Source organism: Oncorhynchus kisutch, linkage group LG26 (assembly GCF_002021735.2).
Source record: "Oncorhynchus kisutch isolate 150728-3 linkage group LG26, Okis_V2, whole genome shotgun sequence".
Classification (NCBI taxonomy): Eukaryota; Metazoa; Chordata; class Actinopteri; order Salmoniformes; family Salmonidae; genus Oncorhynchus; species Oncorhynchus kisutch.
This window is the reverse complement of record NC_034199.2, coordinates 10,723,679-10,739,998: the sequence shown is the minus strand read 5'-3', so window position 1 is coordinate 10,739,998 and position 16,320 is coordinate 10,723,679. Positions and strand designations below refer to the sequence as shown.

The window sequence follows — 16,320 nt, the reverse complement described above, 5'->3', positions numbered from 1 at the left end:
GCCGTACCTTTTCTTTGCAGATAATGAACCCTAATTTTATACAAGAAGGTAAGATGAACTATCGGAACATAAGCCCCTGCATTTCAATGCTTAAGAGTGTAATCAATCACTTAATTACTGATACGTCATGGATCCTGAGTCTGGTTGTGTCTCAAATGGTAGCCGATTCCCTAATAGTGCACTACTTTTGACCAGAGCTCCATGAGCCCTGGTCAAAAGTAGTGCTCTATCTAGTGTGTCATTTAGGATGTAGCGTATATTTGCTGTTAGAATGTGGTGTGGTTAGCTGACACTGTGTGTGAATGTATTTAGTGGCTCCAGAATTCCTGATACCACTAGCTGATGTGACATGTGCATTTGGGGAGACGGTGGTCTTGTGCTGTAAAGTGTGTGGACGTCCCAAACCCAACATCACTCTGAAAGGACCCGATCAGAGCCCGGTTGTCAACAACTGTCGGTTCACTATCAACATTAGGTAAATGGACTATAAGGTTTCTAGTTAGAAGTTCTAGATCTGATCTCCAACCCTGTTCCTGGAGCGCTACCCTCCTGTACAGTCTTGTCTCATAGACTAGACGTAACATAGTAAAGATACTCAAATCAGTATGATACTGTATGTTACGTTTGGTGTGGTTACTTAATGCAAAAAAACTAAAAAGGTGGTTGGTCGAGGGTATAACACGAATGTGCAGCAACCAAAATGTTGAGCGTTCGAAACTCGTCGTCAATTTTAGCTAACTAGCGACTTTGCAACTACTTCTCATGTTAGCTAACCCTTGCCCAACCCTAACTCATCCCTTTAACCTAACTCCTTACCATAACACTTCAACTGAACCTTAACCCCTAGACTAGCTAATGTTAGCATTGGCCACCTAGCTAATGTTAGCCATAACAAATTGCAATTCGCAACATATAATACAAAATGGATGATGGACTTCCACAAATGAATATACAGTGCCTTCAGAAAGTATTCACACTCCTTGACTTTTTCCAAATTTTGTTGTGCTAGAGTCTGAATTTAAAATGGATTAAATTTAGATTTCTTTGGGTCACCGACATACACACAATACCCCATAATGTCAACGTGGAATTATGTTATTTTTTGAAACTTTTTTACAAATTAAGTAAAAATGAAAAGCTGCAATGTCTTGAGTCAATAAGTATTCAACCCTTTTTTGTTATGGCAAGCCTAAATAAGTTCAAGAGTACAAATGTGCTTAACAAGTCACATAATAAGTTGTATGGACTCACTCTGTGCAATAATAGTGTTTTGCATGATTTTGGAATGACTACCTCATCTCTGTACTCCACACATACAATTATCTGTAAGGTCCCTCAGTCGAGCAGTGAATTTTAAACACAGATTCGACCACAAAGACCAGAGAGGTATTCCAATGCCTTGCAAAGAAGGGCACCTATTGGTAGATGGGTAAAAAATGGATGGTGTATCAATACTCCCAGTTACTACAAAGATACAGGCATCGTTCCTAACTTAGTTGCCAGAGAGGAAGGAAACCTCTCAGGGATTTCACCATGAGGCCAGTGGTGACTTTAAAACAGTTACAGTGTTGAATGGCTGAAAACTGAGGATGGATCAACAACATTGTAGTTACAGTGCATTCGGAAAGTATCCAGAAACCATGACTTTTTCCACATTTTGTTACATTAAAATGGATTAATCTAAAATGCTCATCAATCTACACACAATACCACATAATGACAAAGCCCCAAAAAAACTTTACATAAGTATTCAGATCTTTTGTTATAAGACTCGAAATTGAGATCAGTTGCATCCTGTTTCTATTGATCATCCTTGATGTTTCTACAGCTTGATTGGAGTGCACCTGTGGTATGTTCAATGGATTGAACATGATTTGGAAAGGCACACACCTGTTTGTATAAAGTCCCACAGTTGACAGTGTATGTCAGAGCAAAAACCAAGCAATGAGGTCGAAGGAATTGTCCGTAGAGCTGAGACAGAATTGTGTCGAGGCACAAATCTGGGGAAGGGTACCAAAACATTTCTGCAGCATTGAAGATCCACAAGATCAGTGGCCTTCCATCATTCTTAAATGGATAAAGTTTAGAACCACCAAGACTCTTCCTAGGGCTGTCCGCTCGGCCAAACTGAGCAATTCGGGGAGAAGAGCCTTGGTCAGGAAGGTGACCCAAAAACAACAATTGAATCAATTTTAAAATAAGGCCGTAAGGTAACAAAATGTGGATAATGTCAAGGGGCGGAATGCTTTCCGAATGCACTGTACTCCACAATACTTACCTAATTGACAGAGTGAAAAGAAGGAAGCCTGTACAGAATAAAAAATATTCCAAAACATGCAACCTTTTAGAGCTGGGTAGCATGGCCAGGCGTTCTAAGGCTCCATGTTAAGGCCCCCAGTCTTTACGGAGGCTTGGGTTCAATCCCATCACTGCCATCTTTAGTGAGGTTCTTTGCGCAAGTCTTCAATATCTACCAGCATTTCGCTACACCCGCAATAACATCTGCCAAATATGTGTATGTGACCGATAAAATTAGATTGGATTTGTTTGCAACAAGTGTGGTGGAATTATTGTAATCAAAAGGAGACTTTTACATTTCTTCAAAACAATAAAACATTTCATTTAATATATATAATCACTGTCTCAACGTCGACAGTGATGAGGCGACTCTGGGATGCTGGCCTTCTAGTCAAAGTTGCAAAAAAAATCCATATCTAGGACTAACCAATAAAAATAAATGATTAACATGGAACACAGACACTGGATAGAGAAACTCTGCCTAGAAGGCCAGCATCCCGGAGTCGCCTCTTCACTGTTGACGTTGAGACTGGCGTTTTGCAGGTACTATTTAATGAAGCTGCCAGTTGAGGACTTGTGAGGCGTCTGCTTCTCAAACTAGACACTAATGTACTTGTCCTCTTGCTCAGTTGTGCGCCGGGGCCTCGCACTCCTCTTTCTATTTTGGTTAGAACCAGTTTGCGCTATTCTGTGAAGTGAGTAGTACACAGCGTTGTACGAGATCTTAAGTTTCTTGGCAATTTCTCACATGGAATAGCCTGCATTTCTCAGAACAAGAATAGACTGTTTCAGAAGAAAGGTCTTTGTTTCTGGCCATTTTGAGCCTGTAATCGAATCCACAAATGCTGATGCTCCAGATACTCAACTAGTCTAAAGAAGGCCAGTTTTATTGCTTCTTTAAATCAGGACACCAGTTTTCAGCTGTGCTAACATAATTGCAAAAGGGTTCTCTAATGATCAATTAGTCTTTTAAAATTATAAACTTGGATTAGCTAAGACAACATGCCATTGGAACAAAGGAGTGATGGTTGCTGATAATGGGCCTCTATGTAGATATTCCATTAAAAATCAGTCATTTCCAGCTACAATGGTAATTTACAACATGAACAATGTCTACACTGTATTTCTGATCAATTTTATGTTATTTTAATGGACAAAAAAGTGCTTTTCTTTCAATAACAAGGACATTTCTAAGCGACCCCAAATTTTTTAACGTTAGTATGTATCTTCATAGACAGTGAAAAGCTCATATTTAATGCATAATTAAGTGCATGCAACAATGGAGTTTAAAAAATAAGCTTTAGTTATCTATCACACTCCAATGGATCAGCATGGTGGAAATGACTATTTCCATCCCAGAAACTAAAATTAGCATATCTTGTTGGACAAATCCAGGTAGTGGCTCTTGTTTAAGTAAAATGTATTCCGTTGTTGCCTAATGAACATGACCCAAGACGAGCATCATGATTCCACTATTTATAAGGCAATGCCTATAGAACAAATAGATTAGGATCAGTTTCACTCTCCGCATCAGAGTTCACCCTCTCCATTCACCAGGGCATGCTGAGAATAGTGTCAACATCTTTAGTTCATAACAGCAATCAAAACAATCAATCCATAATACATGAATTGCTTCACTCGTATAGTTAATAACATACTAAACACATCAGTCCTTCAGTTTTAAAAAATAACTCATTTTCCAAATCATAATCAAAACCCATTTAATTATCCAACCCAAATTTACAATGACATTGCTCAGTGATTTAAATGAGTCCCGTCACTCAGTCAAAAACCCTCAATTTAACGCACATCAACACTGGCAGAATGTACATTTACATTAACATACAGTATAATTATGCTATAATTCTAGTTTTAACTTATCATGATTATAATTACAGATCAGTGTCCTAATGCATTCTTAATCTAAATTTACTATACATTTTATGTAGTGTGTAGACCTCTACAATCAACCTGACCCCTCCAGGCACTGATTCTTCTGGCATCTTCTTCATTGCCTTCCTCCGATAGCTTTACAGTTCAAAGTGGATGACCCATGATAATGTCCCAATTTCAATGTCTCACCTGAGCCGCCACCACCTTTACCACCCATTATGTCTTGTCCATTTGTCAACCAGTATACCAGCAACATAAGAGAAGTTTGGAACAGATTTCTCCCCATGCTCCCTCCACGTGGACACCTGTCACACTTCTGAGAGAAAAGCAGTTGATGGCTCCAACATGTATCTCACCACCGAGTCAAACGATTCACTCCCATATTATATTATACAGTGCCTTGCGAAAGTATTCGGCCCCCTTGAACTTTGCGACCTTTTGCCACATTTCAGGCTCAAACATAAAGATATAAAACTGTATTTTTTTGTGAAGAATCAACAACAAGTGGGACACAATCATGAAGTGGAACAACATTTATTGGATATTTCTAACTTTTTTAACAAATCAAAAACTGAAAAATTGGGCGTGCAAAATTATTCAGCCCCCTTAAGTTAATACTTTGTAGCGCCACCTTTTGCTGTGATTACAGCTGTAAGTCGCTTGGGGTATGTCTCTATCAGTTTTGCACATCGAGAGACTGACATTTTTTCCCATTCCTCCTTGCAAAACAGCTCGAGCTCAGTGAGGTTGGATGGAGAGCATTTGTGAACAGCAGTTTTCAGTTCTTTCCACAGATTCTCGATTGGATTCAGGTCTGGACTTTGACTTGGCCATTCTAACACCTGGATATGTTAATTTTTGAACCATTCCATTGTAGATTTTGCTTTATGTTTTGGATCATTGTCTTGTTGGAAGACAAATCTCCGTCCCAGTCTCAGGTCTTTTGCAGACTCCATCAGGTTTTCTTCCAGAATGGTCCTGTATTTGGCTCCAAACATCTTCCCATCAATTTTAACCATCTTCCCTGTCCCTGCTGAAGAAAAGCAGGCCCAAACCATGATGCTGCCACCACCATGTTTGACAGTGGGGATAGTGTGTTCAGGGTGATGAGCTGTGTTGCTTTTACGCCAAACATAGCGTTTTTCATTGTTGCCAAAAAGTTCAATTTTGGTTTCATCTGACCAGAGCACCTTCTTCCACATGTTTGGTGTGTCTCCCAGGTGGCTTGTGGCAAAATTTAAACTACACTTTTTATGGATATCTTTAAGAAATGGCTTTCTTCTTGCCACTCTTCCATAAAGGCCAGATTTGTGCAATATATGACTGATTATTGTCCTATGGACAGAGTCTCCCACCTCAGCTGTAGATCTCTGCAGTTCATCCAGAGTGATCATGGGCCTCTTGGCTGCATCTCTGATCAGTCTTCTCCTTGTATGAGCTGAAAGTTTAGAGGGACGGCCAGGTCTTGGTAGATTTGCAGTGGTCTGATACTCCTTCCATTTCAATATTATCGCGCGCACTGCCCCCCTTGGATGTTTAAAGCTTGGGAAATCTTTTTGTATCCAAATCCGGCTTTAAACTTCTTCACAACAGTATCTCGGACCTGCCTGGTGTGTTCCTTGTTCTTCATGATGCTCTCTGCGCTTTTAACGGACCTCTGAGACTATCACAGTGCAGGTGCATTTATACGGAGACTTGATTACACACAGGTGGATTGTATTTATCATCATTAGTCATTTAGGTCAACATGGGATCATTCAGAGATCCTCACTGAACTTCTGGAGAGAGTTTGCTGCACTGTGAAAGTAAAGGGGCTGAATAATTTTGCACGCCCAATTTTTCAGTTTTTGATTTGTTAAAAAAGTTTGAAATATCCAATAAATGTCGTTCCACTTCATGATTGTGTCCCACTTGTTTTTGATTCTTCACAAAAAAAAATACAGTTTTATATCTTTATGTTTGAAGCCTGAAATGTGGCAAAAGATCGCAAAGTTCAAGGGGGCCGAATACTTTCGCAAGGCACTGTATGACTGGTCTCTTTTTTTCCATAACAAGGTAAAATGATCCTGGTGTCATTACTCGACCAATGTCCAACAACATACAGTTGAAGTCGGAAGTTTACATGCACCTTAGCCAAATACATTTAAACTCAGTTTTTCACAATTCCTGACATTTAATCCTAGGAAAAAATACGTTTTAGGTCAGTTAGGATCACCACTTTATTTTAAGAATGTGAAATGTCAGAATAATAGTAGAGAGAATGATTGATTTATTTCATCACATTCCCAGTGGGTCAGACATTTACATACACTCAATTAGTATTTGGTAGCATTGCCTTTAAATTGTTTAACTTGGGTCAAATGTTTCGGGTAGCCTTCCACAAGCTTCCCACAATAAGTTGCGTGAATTTTGGCCCATTCCTCCTGACAGAGCTGGTGTAACTGAGTCAGGTTTGTAGGCCTCCTTGCTCGCACACACTTTTTCAGTTCTGCCCACACATTTTCTATAGGATTGAGGTCACACACAGATGAGCATTCTAACAACCCCTTACTCTGTTGAGTAAAACAACCATTTGATGCAATAACAGCATTATAACATAATCTTGCAATTTTGCTCTCACACAAGGCACTAAAGTAATACTGCAAAACATTTGACAAAGCAATTCACTTTTTGTCCTGAATACAATGAATACAATGTTATGTTCGGGGCAAATCTAATACAACAAATCACTGAGTACCATTCTACATATATTCAAGCATAGTGTTGGCTGCATCATATTATGGGTATGCTTGTAATCGTTAAGGACTAGGGTGTTTTTCAGGATACAAAAATAAATTGAATGGAGCTAAGCACTGGCAAAATCCTAGAGGAAAATCTGGTGCAGTCTCCTTTCCACCAGGCACTGGGAGATGAATTCACCTTTCAGCAGGGCAACAACCTAAAAAAGGCCAAATCTACACTGGAGTTGCTTACCAAGGACAGTGAATGTTCCTGAGTGGCCGAGTTAAAGTTTTGACTTAAATCTAGATGAAAATGGTTGCCTAGCAATGATCAACAACCAATATGACAGAGCTTGAAGAATTAAAAAATAATAATAATGGGAAAATGTTCCACAATCCAGGTGTGAAAAGCTTTGAGACTTACCCAGAAAGTTGCTTCTACAAAGTATTGATTCAGGGGTGTTAATACTTATGTAAATGCTATATTTCTGTTTTTAATTTTCAAGTAAATTAGCAAACATTTCTAAAAACATGTTTTCACATTGTTGTTATGAAGTATTGTGTGTAGATGGTTGAGAGAAAACAGTTTAATCCATTTTAAATTCAGGCTGTAACACAACAAAATGTGGAAAAAGGTTATATACTTTCTGAAGGTACTGTATACCGTACAAATATAACATATCATACTAAAAGCAGTGTCTCGGATTTACGTACAGAAGATGACAATGCAGGTTGTCCTGTAGGTTTTCACTCCAACCCTAATCTATGGCACCTAATTCTAATAATTAGCTGTTTGATAAACTGAATCAGGTTATTCAGAGTGAAAACCTACAGGAGGGTAGCTCTCCTTATTTTGTCATGAATTTTTTTACAATTCGCAATTGTTGATATCGATCTAAAACTAAACAGAAATCGACAATGCTTTAGGCTAGAAACAAGTAGTAAAATGCCCGAGGAAGATTCAACTCTGATGCACGAGAATGGTTTGTCTCTATGACATTCAGGAGCTGAGCTACAACCTTCTAAAGTCGAGGAGTCAAAGAAATCGGACTTTGCTTGGAAAGGGATCTTATACAATGTGTGACTGTTACTATCAATTGATCTATTCACTTTCTGTAAAAGAGAATATGTATAATTAAATTGAGGTTTCATATAAATGATCATATAACATATTTGGTAGTGGAATAACATTTGGGGAAATCAGATCTAAACTTTATTTTCCTTATCCATTATTATTATTATCATTAAATAGCCTACCTAAAAGATGCCATGAGTCTTGCTAGACTATGTACAATTGCAGGAAATTAGCTTCAAAACAACAACATTTTACTAGGACCTCCAGTTTGTCATTTTTCAAATGTGATATAGGGGGCCCTGGGGAAACAAGTTTGGAAACCCTGGTCTAGATGAATGCAGGTATTTAGCGCCTAATGGAGGGAGGATGGCTCACCGTAATGGCTCAAATAAATTAAGTGGAACGTGTCCAGTTCGTGGAAACCATATGTTTGATAGTTCCATTCCAGTGGTACCCCACTATATAGGGAAAAGTTCCAATCTATTGTCTGAGAATTGCTTAAAGGTAATGCCTGTAGCCTAATCCCATTGTCCATCCATTGAGTAGACTAAACCTGTTGTTGGAGGACTAGCATGAACATTAGATGGAGCTCAGTAAAAGAAGCAATCAGCTAAAGCATACATCAACGTTCTGTCCCAAATGGCACCCAATTCCCTATGTTGTGCACTACTTTTGACCAGGACTTATAGGGTTACGGTCTATTTTAGTAGTGCACTATGTAAGGAATAGAGTGCCATTTGGGATTGAACTCAAATGTAACATAGGTCAAGCTCCATTTTCAGCAACCAATCCAACCTGGCCTCTTCTTCTCTGTCTGTCTCCAGGGATACGGGTGACATTCTGCTGAAGATCTGTAACCTAATGCCCCAGGACACTGGCATCTACACCTGTATGGCTGTCAACGACCATGGCACTGCCTCCTCCTCTGCCTCTATCAAAGTCCAAGGTAAGAGGAAAGGAAGAGAGGGGGATTAGGATTGATGGATATAATGAGGAATGAGGTAGGAGGTGAGGTTCTCTATGACCATGGAGACTACTGATGTTGGGCTGATGTCTGTTCTCAGGTATCCCAACAGCACCTGCCAGGCCCGTGGCCCAGGAGGCCTGTAGCAATGCGGTGACTGTCCACTGGCTCCCCCCTGCCAGCTCAGCTAGCTGTGCCGTGTCCAGCTACACAGTAGAGTACAGGCAGGAAGGTACAGTAGACCCATCTCTTCTGGCTCTGGGGTGAAGTTGCACCAAGATACAGATTTAGGATCAGCCTCACCTCCCCAATGCTAACCCTAACCATTAGTAGGGGAAATGCAAAACTGACCCAAGATCACCATCTAGGCCCAACTTCACCTACAATTCACAAGCTACTGACAGTCACCTGAGATCTTTGAGCTAGAACTTGTTGACCTCTTCATTCTCTTCCCTGCAGACTCCCTACTGTGGCAGCAGTCAGTGGTCTCTACGGTAGATGTGTGTGTTAAGATTGAAGATCTCATCCCTGGGGGGCACTACCAATTCCGGGTCAGTGCCAGTAACCCCTGGGGGGTCAGTCCACCCAGCGAGCCCTCCAACATGGTGACCCTGCCCAGCGGGAGTGAGTCAAACCCTCCTTCACATTACAAGCAGGGAGGGAGTTAAGCTATACCTAGACTATGTATACGTCCTAAATGGCACCCTATTCCCTATATAGTGCCCTACTTTTGACCAGGGCCCAGGTGCCTGCTCCTAGAATCCATACTAAATGGCACCCCATTCCCTATACAGTGCACTGCTTGTAGAAAGAAATGTTACTGTACGAATGTAGCGACAATGTAAATATTGACTAATAAAATATTCCATTTGTTTTCTCTCTATTCTAAGTTTCCACATACGATGGAATGGGCATTCAGTGGAAAGACAACTTTGAATCGAGTTTCACGGAAATTTGCGAGATTGGACGGTAAAGTACACCCCCCCCCCCCCACACACAAAGCAGCAGTTTACAACAATTAAATGTTTTACCTGTTACAACTACCCTCCTACTCATCTCCCTTCTCCAGGGGTCGATTCTCCGTAGTGAGAAAGTGTCTGAACAAGGCCAGTAGGAAGGAGGTGGCTGTGAAGTACATCACTAAGAAGATGCAAAAGAAGGAGCAGGTGGACCACGAGGCAGACATCTTGAGCCACGTCCAGCATCCTCAGCTGGTGGCTCTGACTGACACCTATGAGTCCCCCACCTCCCTCATGTTGGTCTTCGAGCTGTAAGGACATTTCTGCTGTTTCTCAAGTCATATTTCCCTTGATTCCTTGCGTCATCTCTGCTCACCTCCTTCTCAAAATGCATTGGAGAAGAAGGTCCGGGTGCAGGGACTTTGGACCTTATCCTCCAATACGATTGAGGAGGCGGCAAGGAGAGAGGAATCGAGAAAAGATTAATTGAGAAAGAGGGATAGATTATTGTACAGCCTGGTGTTTCAGTCTCTTTTTGCTGTTAGCCAACTCCTCGCTGTGTTGCCAACTGCCAACACTAACATGTGAAGCTCATGGAATGAAATTCATAGAAGAGAACCCAGTATAGGACCCAGGCTAGGGATTATAGTTTACACTTGGCTTTGTTAGTGTAAATGAACATAGTCATTGTTTGCATCCCAAATGGCACCCTATTCCCTACATTGGTCAAAATCAGTGCACTGTGTAGGGAATAGGGTGCCATTTGGGACGCACAATAGTGTCATAGTGTGGTCTGTATATATTTTTGTCTCGTGTTGCTCCCAGGCTGGAGGGCGGGAGGCTGTTGGACTACCTGGTGGCCCATGATGAGCTGATGGAGGAGAAGGTGGCCTTCTTTGTGAAGGACACCTTAGAGGCCTTGCAGCACCTCCACACCTGCAGAGTGGCCCATCTAGACCTTAAGGTGAACACAAAGCACACATCAGTACCAATGCTAAGAACATATATTAAAGTGACATTACACTTTAGTTTGACAGATGTTTTCAGACCTCTAAAGTAGCCTGTCAAGATGAAACCATGTCCCACGACGCCCCAAATGAATGGAAATTAGTTTACTTTTGTGGTCTAAAAGCACCTGATAAACTTTCAGTGAAATGTCCCTTTTAACCTGATCTTGGTCAAACCCATTAACAAACGCATTCATATCGTGTCTCTAGCCTGAGAACCTCCTGGTGGATCTCCACGTGCCTGTTCCTTCTATCAAGCTCATAGATTTTGGAGATGCAGTCCAGGTGTCTCGCCACCGTTATGTCCATCTTCTCCTGGGCAACCCAGAGTTTGCGGCTCCTGAGCTGATCCAGGGCACAGCGGTGTCCCTGAGCACTGACGTTTGGAGCGCCGGGGTCCTGGCCTACGTCATGCTGAGCGGTGTCTCACCCTTCCTGGACGAGAGCCTGGAGGAGACGTGCGTCAATATCTGCAAGCTGGACTTCTGCTTCCCAGAGGACTACTTCCAGGGAGTGAGCCAGGCGGCCAGGGACTTCATCAGCTCTACCCTGCTGCAGGACCCCCGGAAGAGGCCCATTGCCACCGTCTGTCTTCAGCACCCCTGGGTGAGTGCCCACAGTGGAGACTACTCCAAGACCCCACTGGACACGGGTCGTCTGGCATCCTTCATTGACAGACGGAGACAACTACACGACGTGCGCCCTGTCACCAACATCAAGGGACTGTTGACCAGCAGCATGGGACACACCCTATAATTACCCCGTGAACAGCCAATTAACACAAAGGTGAAACGAAAAACACTCTGTTAGTAGTACTCTGGAGGTGTATTCACTAGGCATTTAACAGAACCAAACCTAAGTAAACTGAACCAAACGGGGAGGGACCTACCTGAATTTGTCCAATAGAAACTTGTTTTCGTTGCTACTGTTTGGACTCATGATTACACCCCAGGACTCCGTCATTGAAACATGGTTTTCCATCTCTGGATACTAGATAATACCTGTAGCTTGTCAACAAACATGTTGTGTGAATATCATTACTGTGTTCAAGATGCCAGAAGACAAGACATTGGCATTTGATTGATCGAGATGTTTCAGAGCTGTAGTATGAAGCCCTACCACTCTTATGGTGTCCATGTATTGGAAATGCCAAAATTGTAATATATTATCCTTGGAAATGATTAACTAACTATCAGAGAAAGATCTATGAATGATAATAGAACTGTTGAATGTAATTTATTGTAGAATGTGGTCAGCCTTTGTAGAAGTGCTATTGTCTGTGAAGAAATATTCAGCGTTGATCCCTTAGTGTGAAGATATAGTACGATGGTTATTTTTCCAGCGGTGCGGTTTGAGATATGAATGAAAAAATCCAACACGATTAACTTCTCACATCACTTTTGTACATCATTCTTGTTTGTCAGTACACGTCTGTCACCTCCAAGCTCACTTTGAATGCATTTAGTTGGTTCCCCATTCATAGGTCTCAGGTTTAGTTGTGATTTGAATGGTCAAAGCTGGAAGGACAGGCTGCAAATTTCAATCCGAATAGGGCAGTGACCAAACAACGAGTTGCATATTTCTCTTTCTTAGACCCAAATCGTTTACAACAAGTCTTCACATTAGCTCTCATCGCTCATGTAGTTGAGGTGAGTCAGACTGCCCTGCGACTTCAAAATCAGTGTCACCCTCGGCCCAAGAGGAATTTGTGTCTAATGGTTAAAACGGCCAGTGCAGTCAAAAACGTGACTTTCCTGCGTTCTATATTTCCACACTATGAGGTTGGAATAATACTGTGAAAATAATGATAATGGCCTTTTAGTGTTAGAGCTGTTTGAAAAGACCACCTGAAATTTCAGCCTGTTTTGTTGGGATGGAATTTTGTCCCACCTGGTGAGAATCTCTTTATTAGACCAATAAGAGAGTTCCAAACCTCTCAGCCAATAACAGCTAGTTTATAGTTTTCCCCTCCCCACTCAGACCACTCCCAGACAGTCCTAGCAAAGTTCTTATTTGAGAAATTGTTCTTTGCAAGGAAGCTATTTTGGGTTTCTTTTTGATCATTTTAATTGAAAACAATCACAGTAAGGCACTTAATTTTTACCCAGAATTGATTTGATATTGAGATTTTTTAAGAACAGCTGCATTGGACCTTTGAGGTGTTGGTTTCCCAAACTCAGAGACTGGGGTTCAGATCCCACCTGTGACTGGTGTACTGGTCACCCATTTACTCAATATGATTGTTTACTTGTGCAATTAGCACTCAGGGTCTAGAACACTGACTGAACACTTAATGTAGTATTGCCCCAATAGTGTAGGATTTGAAAACCCAGACCTTAATTACTTAATTTCTGGATGTATTGTTTATTTAAATATGAGAACTGGTATAACTTGATTGATTTTAAATCGTTATCTATTTATTCAAATTATGAAAGGATGCTTCTAACATTTTGTAACAGCGGACGCAGAGACCCATCATTCATTCGTCATGTGTGCTTCCCAAATGGAACCCTATTCCCTACAAAGTGAACTAGTTTTGACCAGGGCCTATAGCACTGGTCAAGCAGTGCACTATATAGGAATAGGTTGCCATTTGTGAAGCACATTAAGCATTCCTATAGGTAGGTTGTACAGTACAGTATGTAGACTCTCTCACAAAAATCAATCTTCGTCATCAAATATTTAAATGTTATGCTGATGACATTTGTCTCATACCTACAGGCAAGGCAATTGAATGGCAACTCATAAACAACCATAAAACTATAACCATGTGTACATGCCTAACCAAATACAAAGCTGGTAGTATGCTCCATTTTACAGTGCTTCAAACCTACTACTGAGCAAATTGGTGAATCAGTTCTGCTTCACATTAGCAAGATGTGATACTATTGCTACCTAAAACTAAGTGGTAAAATGCTTAAGATTACAGTGCCTTTTGAAAGTATTCATACCCCTTGACTTTTCCTACATGTTGTTGTTACAGCCTGAATTTAAAATGGATTAAATTGAGATTTTGTGTCACTAGCCTCCACGTCAAAGTGGAATTATTATGTTAGAAATTTATTGAAAAACATTAAAGCAGAAATGTCTTGAGTCAATAAGAATTCAACCCCTTTGTAATAGCAAGCCTAAATAATTTAACAAGTCACATAAGTTGCATGGGCTCTGTGTGCACTAAGTGTTTAACATGGTTTTTGAATGACTACCTTGTCTCTGTACCCCACATACAATTGTCTGTAAGGTCACTCAGTCGAACAGTGCATTTCAATCACAAAGAGCAGGGAGGTTTTCTAATGCCTCACAAAGGGCACCTATTGGTATATGGGTACAAATTAAAAACAAAACAGACATTGAATATCACGGTGAAGTTAATAATTACACGTTGGATGGTGTATCAATACACCCAGTCACTACAAAGGCACAGACATTCCTAACTCAGTTGCGGAGAGGAAGGAAACCACTCAGGGATTTGACCATGAGGCCAATGATGACATTAAAACAGCAATGATCATTCAACCAATTTGACCAAGCTTGAAGAATTTTGAAAATCACTGAACAAAAACGAAACATGTAAAGTGTTGGTCCCATGTTTCATGAACTGAAATAAAAGATCCCAGAAATGTTCCATGCGCACAAAAAGCTTATTTCTCTAAAATGTTGTGCACACATTTGTTTACGTCCTTGTTAATGAGCATTTCTCCGTTGCCAAGATAATCCATCCACGTGACAGGTGTGGCATATTAAAAAGCTAATTAAACAGCATGATCATTACACAAGTGCACCTTGTACTGGGGACAATAAAAGGCCACTAAAATGTGCAGTTTTGTCACACAACACAATGCCACAGATTTCTAAACTTTTGAGGGAGCGTACAATTGGAATGCTGACAGCAGGAATGTCCACCAGAGCTGTTGCTAGATAATTGAATGTTAGTTTCTCTACCATATGCTGCCTCCAACATTGTTTTTGAGAATTTGGCAGTACGTCCAAACATTCTCACAACCGCAGACCACATGTAACCACGCCAGCCCAGGACCTCCACATCCATCTTCTTCACCTGCGGAATCGTCTGAGACCAACCACCCGGACAGCTGATGAAACTGAGGAGTATTTGTGTCTGTTAAAAATCTATTTTGTGGGGAAGAACTCCTTCTGATTGACTGGGCCTGGCTCCCCAGTGGGTGGTCCTATGCCCTCCCAGGCCCACCCATGGCTGTGCCCCTGCCCAGTCATGTGAAATCCATAGATTAGGGCCTAATGAATATTTCAATGGACTGATTTCCTTACATGAACTGTAACTCAGTAAAATTGTTGAAATTGTTACATGTTGGGTTTATATTTTTGTAAAGTATAATAATGGGCAAATGTTGCACAATCCAATGTGGAAAGATAGAGACTTACTGACCTTTATTTTACAGGGTGTCATATTGAGACCAAGTCCATTTTTCCAAATGAGCCCTGCACAATACACAACACACACATCATAAAGGACAACAGGCATTCAAGCCTGAGCCTCCCCTGCAACACATTCCACATCTGTGGAGCATAAAAACCAAAGCAGCTATTCCCTAAATCAGAAGCCACCCTTGGAATCTCTAGCACTATCCAATCTTGTGCTCTTCTACGGTATTCAATTGTTTTAACCTTGACAAGTGTTTCTTTCTTACAAATAGAGAGGCCCAACCCTCCTTTTGATACAATACGCAAGGGTGAGTTATAAGATTTAAAATCGGCAGTAATGAATCTACGGGCACTATGGAAAACAGCATCTAGAGGTTTAAGTGTGGAAGCTGCATCTAAAACAGACATAAAAGTGGCATGGACAACTTTCTATTATCAACAGACTACACATGCTCTATTTCTGTAGAATAATCCAATTTTGATCTCCAATTGACCATCTAGCCAGACACCAAGATATGTATAAAGAGGGAGGGAACTCAACAAAACAATTTGTGTTCAGGCTAGTAACTTCAAGGTTACTTAAGTCTGGAAAACCTAGAAAATAGCATGCATTTTGTTTTGTTTGCATTAGGTACCAACTTAAGATCCAAGAGTGACTGTAAGTGCTTGGAAATCCCGAATGCTAATGTGAAAAGGCTATGTTTACAGATGGTGCAACAGAATACCATACTGTATCATCGGCATAAAGATTTCACATTTTTCACAGTATTTCCAATGTTATTTATATACAGCGTGAATAATAATGGCTCCAGAATCAAACCCTGGGGTACCCCTTTATGCACTTCAAGGAATTGAGATTTAACCTGGCCACAATAGTCCACAAACAAGGCAGTACAATTGATTTTCCAATGTAAAGCATTGACAATATTATTTAAAAACGAATGTTGTTGCAGTAATGGTACTGTGCCCTGATCTAAACCCCAATGTGATGTACACTACCTGT

At 40.8% G+C, this 16,320-nt stretch overlaps 1 protein-coding gene across 1 annotated transcript in view; it reads left to right on the top strand.

Moving 5' to 3' along the window:
- LOC109871166 (kalirin) overlaps positions 1 to 14,530 on the top strand; it is a 283,783-nt gene extending 269,253 nt beyond the window's left edge. Inside the window, exons 52-60 of the mRNA XM_031805738.1 lie at positions 21 to 48; positions 313 to 475; positions 8,811 to 8,932; positions 9,051 to 9,182; positions 9,410 to 9,574; positions 9,841 to 9,919; positions 10,020 to 10,220; positions 10,735 to 10,873; positions 11,127 to 14,530. Coding sequence (XP_031661598.1) covers positions 21 to 48; positions 313 to 475; positions 8,811 to 8,932; positions 9,051 to 9,182; positions 9,410 to 9,574; positions 9,841 to 9,919; positions 10,020 to 10,220; positions 10,735 to 10,873; positions 11,127 to 11,672 — 1,575 coding nt within the window. The 3' untranslated portion in view covers positions 11,673 to 14,530. The remainder of the gene's footprint in view (positions 1 to 20; positions 49 to 312; positions 476 to 8,810; positions 8,933 to 9,050; positions 9,183 to 9,409; positions 9,575 to 9,840; positions 9,920 to 10,019; positions 10,221 to 10,734; positions 10,874 to 11,126) is intronic.
- The last annotated feature ends 1,790 nt before the right edge of the window (positions 14,531 to 16,320 follow it).